Here is a 10,937-nt window from a genome sequence, read left to right as displayed (position 1 = left end):
CGAGACCTCCTTCAACGAGGCTTTTCCGTCTCACTTAAAAGGTCCGCAAGAGGGGAGATGTGAGATAAAACCAGAAAAGTCACAGAAATGGAGGAAACCGAATTAACACCAAGGGAATGTGGCCCTGTTCTGTTTAGAAAGTGGGTCGGCACACAATAAAACACATAGCTAACAAAGCTTCTTGGATCGTATCGATTTTATAACATGCTGTGTTCTAAGAAGGCATATCACTGTGCGTGCGTGTGCAATCAAGCAGCGTGACACAGTACAATACCCACTCCCTAGCCAAAACACAGAGGGTGGGACGCACTCTGGCCTCTGTGGTGAACCTCGCAAAGAGCTCACCAGCGGACGTGATTTTACACACTAGCTTATCAGACGGAGCACTTCCCCTCGGGTGCCCGCTTTTGCTGAAGCAGTCACGTTGGATCTAGTGAGACACAGTACAGCATGTCCCAGTCTGCTTGCAGAAGCAGCCACTGTCAGTCTCAAATGACACGACAGGATCAGATTTACAAAGAACTTACATGATAAAATAACAAGTGCTACAAAAGTGAGTACTTATAAAGGATGATGCTGCACAACAGTCCATGCAGTTTCAGTATCCCTACAATTTTAAATCTGTGCTTTTGATTAAAAACGGCTTCTTAAAAATGTAGTGGATTTCAGAGGCTTACACAGACTTACTGAGAAGTCCCACTTTTGTTTTTTTATCGCATCAAATGCTGTTTTCTGTTAAAGTTTTAATCCCAAAAGTCTACTCTCACCCAATACTTTTTACATTTAATCTGGAATGTCATGCACAATTATTCAAACCCATGGAACTAATCCAACATTTTATCACATTACAATCACAAACTTCAATATTTGCTTTTTTTTTTTTTACTTTAATTCACCAGGAAATCCCACTCAATCTCTTCTATAAGGGAAACCGGGTCAAGGAATCTGCCAGGTAAATAAAAAATTATTTAAAAATCATGTACATAACACGCAATAAACAGTAAAGAAGAGTGACATCTGTTCAAACGCGGTGACCTATCAAGTAAAATCAGGGACATTCCTTCTTCACTGCCTGTTTTATAATAATCTTGAAACATGAATTACTGTATATTTTTTAGTCTGCAGAAAATATACTCAAAGCCATAGGAACACTGTAAAACTACCTTTTGCATTTTTTTCCAGTTGGTAATGTTTAGCAGTGACGTATGTATTACAACATTTCCACGCTATGAAGCTTCCCAGAAATTGTGTGCGCTGCAAACATCCCAAATGCTAAGAGACCCATGCCGAGCCCAACAAGGCTGCTGTTAATGTTAATTCAATATTTGGAAGAAGGGCCCACTTGGACTCAACGACTTTGTTCACTTCCACCACTGCCACTGTTAAAAAATACCATCATAGGTTCACTACAATTCTAAAACAAAGTGCCAAAACACACAACTTCTCCTTCTGTTCCCTGATTGGCCGGGTAAAAATTCAACCACAGAAATTTAGCCCAATGGGAGACAATCCAGATGTAGCACTTAAGGGAGATGATAACTGTCTAGACAATGGCCAGGTCAGTGACTCAAGAGAGTTGATTAAAAACACACTCCACACTTTTCAGACTTTTTAAAACAAAGAAACATTTTCAAAACCACATATAATGCCGTTTTAAATTTATTGTATGACATTTTGTTGGCCTGTCATTTAAACTCCTACTAAAATATACTAAAGTTTACAGCTATGACAAAATGTGAATGTGTTCAAGGCGTATGAATACTTCTAGACACTGTAGTTTAGCTTTGGGCACAACAATTCTAGTAAGTTGCACCTGGCACAGGATCAAAATTTCCTTATATTATACATATAACTTAAACACAAGATAATGCAACTTTATAGCAACCTTTTATATACATTTACCCTGCAGAGTGAAAAATATATTTGTTCAAAGGTTAAGGGGGTGAGCTAGAGTCTGACACTAACCGGTCCTGACTGTTGTTTTTACACTGAAACTGAGGTCACGTCAGATGATATATTATCTCTACAAACAAGAACCTGCTGAGGAAAAGTAGGCAGGAGGGAAGATTTTATTACAAGAAGATTTATAGATTCCATTTAAAGTCAGAGCAGCTTGGACCGGTCATGTTTAATTGGATTTTTGGAGTTGATAAACATTATAAAGGAACTAGAGGACCACATTTACAGCAGCTAACAGAAACTACTGAATGTCATAATTTAGTTTATGTGCTCTTAAGGAAGTAGCTGCACTTAGAACTAGAAGATCTGAAACATTGTTGTTTTTTTCTCCAAACAATGGCCTAAAACGTCCCTTTCTTTAAATCTTACATACTGTGTTGGATTTATTGACAACTTTGATGCAGACGGATATAAGACATGGAGTCCTTCTATCTACCACTGACCACCACTATTTAACTAATATATAATCAATAATAAACTGTTTGTTAATTAAATATCTAACAAAACCATTATTAAAGGAGCATTTCTGCAAGTTTTTCCAACCTGAATTATATATTTTTTCTGTATAATTTGAATTAGGAGCTACAAGAAGAGTGGAAAAATAAACTATTTACTTACTGGTTTTGGAACTCTTAGCATCACCTTAGTTCACTGATGTTTTGGACTGGCTCTGCTGGCCAGATATTTAGCATTTAAACCATGCAGAACATATGATTTAGCAGGAACTTTTCACCAATATACTTGATTATTTCTATGACAAATCACATACTGTAGGTCTTTTTTTTTGTAAATGACAGGTTGTAAATTTCAGAAAGTCATTTATTAAGTTTATTTCTTATTAGCTGTTGTTCTACCCTTTGGTTCACCCTTCATGCGTCAGCATGTCTGACACTAAAACAAAACAGCGTGAAACTATTACTTGTAGGTACATACTGTAAAGATTGGATGACGCACAAACCCCCGGCTGTGTATGTCATCACCGTTGAGAAACTTGCAAGTGGCTGCAACGGTGTTTGTCTTGTTTATTTTTGACCCAAATTACAATGTAACATTTCAGTTGGATTAAATAGAAGCTTTACACATTGAGAATTGTATTTTGGACATATTCTCTTTGTTTATTATATATCTTTACTAAACCTTTTGTTTGTTTCCATAGCCAGTTTCACACAGACTTGACCACTGCAGGCTGTGGTTTTTAAAAAAATCCTCTTCATTGGGCGCTTAGATTTGACTGCTATAACTTTACATATTTCTGTAGATCCACTTGAACGTTGCATAAACAAGATCGTCAACTTTGTGACCTAACAGTAGGCTTCACATATTTTAATCTGGGATTTAGTTATTTTTGTTGTTCTATGAAAAAGCTCTGAAATAATGAAATGAAACTACAACAGAAGATCAGGACTTTCTCTGAAGCAAACCTTTTTCTTAAATGTTTTAAACATCAGGATATGAAACGAGGTATAAAGAACAACACTGACACTTTGTCGCTCATCGTGCTCTTCAGAGTTTTCGTTTTTGTTTCCTGTATAGTGAGCGTCAGTCTTTCACTTCTTAGCTGCGCACAAATGTGTCCTGAAACTCAGAATGTGAGAGTAAATTCAATTTTCCATTTCCATTTAACTGGGACACCGGCAGATTTCTCCCTGCTGGAAGAAAGTAAACAAGGAAGTTACGTCGAGCGAGAAAGTGGTTTCCAGCAACCAACAAAATAATCAATGTGAACTACGATCGCCATCATGTGGGAAAAACGTGAAACTACACCCTTTGTAGCCAACGACGTCTTTAAATTTAATAGACAACTGGTTTCTTTTGTTGATCTCTGTCGAGAATACAGAATAATACGCCCATGGCAGACTGAAATAAGTTTTTAGCAACAAAAGATTTTCACAAGACTACTGAAAATCAGTAGATGATCAGTTGAAGGGACTGAATATTTCAGCTCCTGTGTCAGGTTTTTCATAAAATTTCTTTCCTTTTTCTTACGACGTGAATGTCAAATACTGGTCCTGATGTTACTACAGGGTTGACATTTCATTTTGTCGTTGTGTTTGTACTTTCTTTGTGTTTTAAGTGTTCACGGCACAATACATCATGGTCAGTCAGGAGCAAAAATGCTTGAAAATTGTAACATATATGTCAAACCTGCACTACATCATTCTATAATGAAGGCTGATTGCCTCTATGATGATAAATGTGATTTTTTTTTTTTTGTTGAGATTCTATTTTTGACACAAATCTAATTCTAACTACAACGATATTTAAAGAATGAGCTCAGACACTTGGATCTGCTTTCGTGCATCAGAATGTAACAAATAGCTAACAAATATGTCAAGTTGTATCTGTTTCATAGCCCATTGTGAAAGGCATACTATTGTGCACTGGTGTGCAAGGCAGCAACGTGACTCAGTACAATAACCATTATCTAACCAAAACACAGAGGGTGGAACACACACCAGTCTTTATGGTCACCACCTCGTGTAATTTTACGCATTACGGATGTACCATTCGCATACCCACGTGTGTGCCCTGTTTTTATGTATCGGGCACACTGGCCCAAGGAAGATCCAGTACAGCATGTTCCAGTCTATAAGCATAAAGCAGAGGCTGCCAGTCTCATATGACATTACAGGATCACATGTATCACCAGGCAGTACAATGAGAAGTTTCATGGGTCTAAATTTAGCTACAGTGGGCTGAATTGTTTTTGGAGAATTAGGAAATCCATGCAAGAGATTTCCCAAATTTATTCCATCTAAAAAAAAAAACAATAAAAATACAGTATGATTCCATCAAAAAATAAAATAAAATAAAAATACAGTATGTCATCAGACAAACTCTCTAACTGCAGCTTTCACTGTTGCAGTTGGTACACTTTGTACCAGAGAGGCGGTTGGTACACTTTGTGACATTTTTGACTGAAAAATGCTGTGCAAATATAATCAGATTCAGAATCAACTTTAGTTGCCAAATTTATGTGCGCAAAAAAGGAACTGACTTAATTTAAACTATAAATATACTTAAATGTATGTATATATAAAAACTGTGTTTTTACAAAAGAGGAAGACTTTTGTAAAAACCCAAAAGTTTTTACAAAAACACAAATATATTTAATACATGCAAACATGCATGTATAGGGAAACTTTGACTGTTAAGGTAAAAGTTTAAATACTTTGTGTCCAGAATGTGTGAGGTCTACAGTGACCACACATGCTGCCCTTGTCCTGAACCTAGGTCCTGCATGGAGGGAAAGTCAGAGCTGATGATCCTCTCTGCAGACCTAATATTGTTGATTGCAGATTGAGCCTGTCCAGATTGGTGGACAACTGATAGACAAACACCGGACAGACTGAATAATGGCATTGTAGACGATCACCAGCTGCTCCTGCAGCAGGTTAAACTTCTTTATTTTTTACTTGTTTATACTTCTTGTACTTATAGTATCTCTAGAACTTGAAATACTTTTTAAATACTATTTACCTACTTACATCATATCATGTGGTGCTACACATAACGTCATCATATAGCAAGTGTGCACTTGTCTATTTACTCTCTGAGATTGGGTAGCTCTCCCACACTTTTGAAAACACCCGGTCCAAAATTTACTTTAAAAAAAATGAGAGAAAATGAGTAAAATTAAATAAATACAAAACTTCTACCTTTTAAAACAAAATTATTTATTTTCTTTTCATTAGACATTAACATGTTACTGTGTACATTTCTGTAGTTTCAACATGGACCGTATAAGGCTTCAATCTTCAACTGATTTGATTGGATTGAAGGTTCTAGAAATCTGTGAGGATGGAAAGATACATGCATTGATACAACTCTGTGAGCTGCAAAGAAGCTCACAAAAGCTGATCTACACAAAGAAAAAGAATAAACTATCTCCCTGTTTGCATAAATCACATCTTATGCAAACATCCCACGTATTCTACTTAGTGTTTGATAGTAATGCTTTTCACCTCTGTGAAGAAGTGATAGGAATCTTTCCCTCCCTCCCTGCCCACACCAGAGTGCTTCATTCCTCCAAACGGCAGATTCAGATCTCTCACCAACCAGCAGTTGGTCCACACTAACCCAGCTTGAAGCTTCTGGGCCAAACGGTGAACTCTTCCCACATCCCTGGACCACACAGTGGCTGACAGGCCATAGCGGACTCCGTTTCCCCTAGTAACAGCCTCATCTTCTGTGTCAAATGGGCAAACACAAGTGACAGGGCCGAAGATCTCCTCCTGCATGACCCGGGAGCTGTCAGGGATGCCCGAGATGACCGTAGGAGGCATAAAGTAGCCAGACTTGTTGGCTTCAGGAAGGTCTAGGTGGTCAACTCCTTCACCACAGTGGATTATAGCTCCTTCTGATTTGGCAAGTGCCACAAAGCTGCGAACCTTGTGAGTAAAAGAGAAAAATGTTTCATAATAAAGCACGCAGAAAAAATACAGAAAAGAAATGAACAGCTCACCTTCTGTAGGTGCTCTTTGCTGATGAGAGCTCCGTTGTTGTTGCTTGGGTCAGATGGAGCTCCAGTCTTCCACTTTCTAGCTGCAGCTACAAATTTCTCCAGGAATTCAGAGTAAATGCTCCTCTCTACATAAATTCTACTAGTGCACAAGCAAATTTCTCCCTAGGATTAGAAAATGACAGAGAAAGTGAGGAATTTCATTTTTAGAGATGAACAGTTCCCATCAACCCACAATTTTACTAAATGTGAGCTGCACAGTGGCGCAGTTGGTAGCACTGTTGCCTTGCAGCAAGAAGGTCCCGGCCAGGGTCTTTCTACATGGAGTTTGCATGTGGGTTCTCTCCGGGTACTCCGGCTTCCTCCCACAGTAAAAAAACATGACTGTCAGGTTAATTGGTCCCTCTAAATTCTCCCTAGGTGTGAGTGTGCATGGTTGTTTGTCCTGTATGTCTCTGTGTTGCCCTGCGACAGACTGGCGACCTGTCCAGGGTGAACCCGGCCTCTCGCCCGGAACCGGCAACCCTCCTGACCCCATTAGGGACAAAGGGTGAACAGAAAATGGATGGATGGATGGATGGGTGAGCTCTCAAGTTTGGACACTCATACCACAGATTTCCAAAGTACAAGAAAATAATTACAACCTGTCTTTGGTGTAAACTGCATTTGGTATAATACAGTAACATTACAATCAGCCAAGGGTATTTGATAACAAGCAAGTTCTCGCCTTAAACCAACAGTAATGCAAGATTATTTTTACAGTAACGTCCAGGAATGATTGAAAGTATCTATTATTAGTTTCAATGGCAAAACTTGTTCTGAGAAAACTGAAAACACAAACTTTCCACACTTTTGTTGTTCATTGGTTTATAATATCAAGTCATTTTCCCAAAACAAATGAATTACACTGTTCTGGAATGTTTTCTGAATCCGTATTTTGGGTTTGTATAAATCCTCCATATACTTCTAGGTTCAAAGTACATGGAGAAAATTGTACAAACCAAAATATTTGAGTGTCTTAAGTCCATCTTCATCATGATTGCCTCACCTGATTGGAAAAGCTGGAGCGAATGGTTGTCTCGATGCACTGCTCCAGGTCTGCATCAGCAAAAATAATAGCTGGGTTTTTCCCCCCCAACTCCAGGGAGAGCTTTTTACAGTAGGGGGCGCTCCGCTCGGTGATGCGTTGAGCAGTTGCAGTGGAGCCGGTGAAAGAGATCAGCGGGACATCTGGATGGCCAACAAGGGCGTCTCCTGCTCTCTGACCAGTGCCAAACACGACGTTGACCACACCTGGAGGGACGCCTGCAGAACAGAAAGCAGAAATAATAATAAAAAAAGGCAATTTATTTGAGAAAATCTTAAGTTTATGACATGTAGTCCTACCAGCTTCCTCCAATAGCTTGCACATCATCCATGCAGTCACAGAGGTCATCTCGCTCGGTTTGGCCACGACTGTGTTGCCCGTGGCGATTGCCGGGGCAATTTTCCACGTCAGGAGGTACAGAGGGAGGTTCCAGGGACTGATCAAGCCGGCTAAGCACACAACAATTACAATCTAATAACACAGACGAGGCAAGAAAAAAGCTCTGCAAGTTTTGAGGGAAACAAGCCAAGCTCTCACCAACTCCAACTGGGCAGCGTACGGTGTAGTTCAGGCAGCCCATGTGGTCCATCTGGCTGCAGTCGGTGGTGTGGTGGAGCACAGACGATGCAAAGAAGCGAAAGTTGTATGCAGACCTAGGTATGTCCACAGTCCGAGCAAATGTCACAGTTTTACCTGCAGAGTTGAAGTAAAACTTGCCACCAGTACTCACTTCCTTTGTGTAGAACACAAATCGAATCCTGATAACCCAAATTGTGCGAGAAGTATCACTATCAGTATATCTAAAGAACTTGATATTGCATGCTCAATATTGTATGCTATAATATAGCAATAGATGTTTTAAATAAGTTTCAACCATTGTGTTTACATACGTCATTATTAGTGTAATATTATGATCTATGTTATTCTTGGATCTGGCTCAAGCCAAGTATTTTGTCTTTCCTTTAGTTATTAATTATATATTTTTAACTTTTGGCCATACTGTGATCATGTAGTAAGGAGGTGAATTAATAATTTGAAAATAGGGGCTAATATATGCAGTGAATTACACAAACCTCCTCCACCAGTTGCACAATAAAGACACCCCAAACATTCTATTGTCGAACTTGCTATTACCATACGCTTAATTATGTAGTGCGATCTTAATACATCTGATCTTTAACATGGTGCTGGCTACAGCTGCTCCAGGGAGGATTGGGAATGTGTTCTTGGAAATATTTCATCATTTTTCCTGGAGAGAATTTGTAAGGTCAGACACTGATATTGGATGAACAGGCCTGAACAGATCTCTCCTCTCATCTCGAAGGTGTTCTGAACGTCTCATGAATCACATTATGCAGCCACTGACCCATTCTGTTACAGACAGTTGCAAATGTCTGCATCTGCATGACTGGGCGGCTGTATGCATTTGTGAACCTTTTGGCTACGTCATGTACTCACTAAGAACTTTCCAAGAAAACGATGAGTGGTCTGATTTATTTACACCGTAGCATATTTTATGTCCAAAGGTTTTGGAATTTGGACTGCAAGATTTGCATGAAAAGTCCCTCAAAACACTGGTCAAATAATTTCAAGAACATATTAGCTATATTCTGATACAGTAGAATATAATTGCTTTTAAACATTCAATAATGTAATGAAGGTTTTGAAATGGTATGACTTGATCCATGTTGATAAAATGACAACTATAAGTCACCTTGGTCCTTTGACTCGGCTTGAATGAGATCTTCCATGTTGGCTTCAATTAGATCGGCAAGCTTGTTGAGGATTTCTCCTCGCTGCTGTGGACTACGAGCTGACCAATCAAGGAAGGCTTCTTTAGCTGCTGCCACTGCCGCATCTACCTGCAGCCAAAAGACAGGCAGGGAAATGGTTAAAGATTAAAGGTTCCATTATCGGTTGCACATACCGTACAGTAGATTTTCTACTACTTGGTAAAATTAGAGTTTGTTCTGATTTTAACTCATCCTGCCTGACAAAACTAAAGTGACTAAGTTAGGTTTAATTTTTTTAATGGTTCTGAAATCAGGGCTTTGTGTTCTTAAGCTTTTTGTAGTTAATTTTGTAGTCTGTTTAGGTTAGTCATTAAACCTCTCTGATTTCTAAATTTCTCTGCAAAGATTTGATACAAATATATTTTGGACATTGTTTTTAAAGACTGAGTTGTGTGTTAAGAGGAGACTAAAGAAAACATCTCTCCTATAGCTCCCTGCTATTGAGAGAGCCCTATTGGAATTTACAGACACTGCAAAAGAAAATAAGAAAATACCTCAGTTTAACATTTTCTTACACAAATATGAAATGCTTTGTTTTCAAAACAGTCGACTAATCAACAACGGATAGCACACTTCAGTATTCCCACCCGGGGCAGAAAAGTCAGCATTTATTGACTTGGTTTAACACACCAGTTTAATGATTACTGGTGTGTTAACTCTGCAAAGAGCAAAGGTACATCTTGCTGAAATGTTTTACAGCAGATGTCTAAATGAATCTGCTTTTATGGTCAAAAAGGTTCTGTTTAAAAAGTTTCAGCTATCTTCTTAAATATCAATAGCAACATTTACGATTAAGTCAAATTATTACAATTATAAATATAAAAATTATGTTAAAAAAGGAATATTTTAGTTATTCATACATGTGGGGAAAAAAAATAGTATATTGCACCTGAAGAACAAAATGCACGTTAGAGACACTAAAATACATCATGATCTACAGTATATGAGACACTTTCCTACCTCTTCTTTGCCGCTGTCTGGTACTTTGCAGTAGACCTCACCGGTGGAAGGGTCATAGGAGTCAATATGATTTCCACAAGACACAAACTTTCCTCCAATGTAGTTCTCCAGAACCAAATAAGAGCGCGGTGCCGAGCTTTTTGGCATGGTTGTCGTCAAAAGAATGCTTCCAAAAGAAACTGCACAAATGACAACAGGCTGCAACAGACTGGAGCCTCAGAGGCAAACCTGAGCTGGGCATGTACTGACCCTCCCACAGAGCAGCTTCCTCTCTCACCAGAGAGAGTAGTGTTCACCAACATGAGTGACTAATGATTCTTCCAAGTCAAAACAATGGTGAGCGAATAACAACAAGCTGCTAGCACAACATGTAAAAATAGGAAAGCTATTTTTTCAAAGAAGATGCATATGAATAAAGGGGCTACTGAATAGAACAGAGTAGCAAACATAAACCTGTTTTACAGACTGCTGAGATTCAACCAAATTCAAATTAATGGATGGACAAATCAACAGAAAACAATTCTAAACAATTTGGGGTTTTGTTGCAGAAAGAGAGAAAAGTTTAACCAGCAGGATTTGGAAAAATAAATAAATAAATAAATAAAATCTTAGTTAACCTCACTGATCTTTACTGGCATTTGACCTTGAGAAAACAGAGGAATTAGGCCCCAAACTT

The 10,937-nt window shown here is 38.6% G+C and overlaps 1 protein-coding gene across 1 annotated transcript; it reads right to left on the bottom strand.

Moving 5' to 3' along the window:
- Positions 1 to 5,617: 5,617 nt before the first annotated feature.
- Positions 5,618 to 10,529, bottom strand: aldh8a1 (aldehyde dehydrogenase 8 family, member A1). The gene is made up of 7 exons (XM_032585167.1): positions 10,262 to 10,529; positions 9,223 to 9,370; positions 8,046 to 8,201; positions 7,808 to 7,957; positions 7,470 to 7,726; positions 6,425 to 6,586; positions 5,618 to 6,350 (listed from the first exon to the last, which is right to left on the bottom strand). The coding sequence occupies exons 1-7, from the start codon at positions 10,406 to 10,408 to the stop codon at positions 5,898 to 5,900; spliced, it is 1,473 nt and encodes a 490-aa protein (XP_032441058.1). The 5' UTR covers positions 10,409 to 10,529; the 3' UTR covers positions 5,618 to 5,897.
- Positions 10,530 to 10,937: the final 408 nt, after the last annotated feature.

This window comes from Xiphophorus hellerii, chromosome 15 (genome assembly GCF_003331165.1).
Source record: "Xiphophorus hellerii strain 12219 chromosome 15, Xiphophorus_hellerii-4.1, whole genome shotgun sequence".
In the NCBI taxonomy this organism is placed as follows: domain Eukaryota; kingdom Metazoa; phylum Chordata; class Actinopteri; order Cyprinodontiformes; family Poeciliidae; genus Xiphophorus; species Xiphophorus hellerii.
The sequence above is the reverse complement of the archived record's forward strand: the minus strand, read 5'-3'. Positions and strand labels throughout refer to the sequence as shown.

What these genes read in the sequence shown, in the direction of transcription:
- aldh8a1 (XM_032585167.1), bottom strand. Translation starts at nt 10,408, where the DNA reads ATGCCAAAAAGCTCGGCACCGCGCTCTTATTTGGTTCTGGAGAACTAC. An exon ending in CAAGCTATTGGAGGAAGCTG is followed by an intron (nt 7,727 to 7,807) that starts GTAGGACTACAT and finishes TCTGTTCTGCAG; the next exon opens with GCGTCCCTCCAGGTGTGGTC. An exon ending in GCTCCAGCTTTTCCAATCAG is followed by an intron (nt 6,587 to 7,469) that starts GTGAGGCAATCA and finishes TTCTAATCCTAG; the next exon opens with GGAGAAATTTGCTTGTGCAC.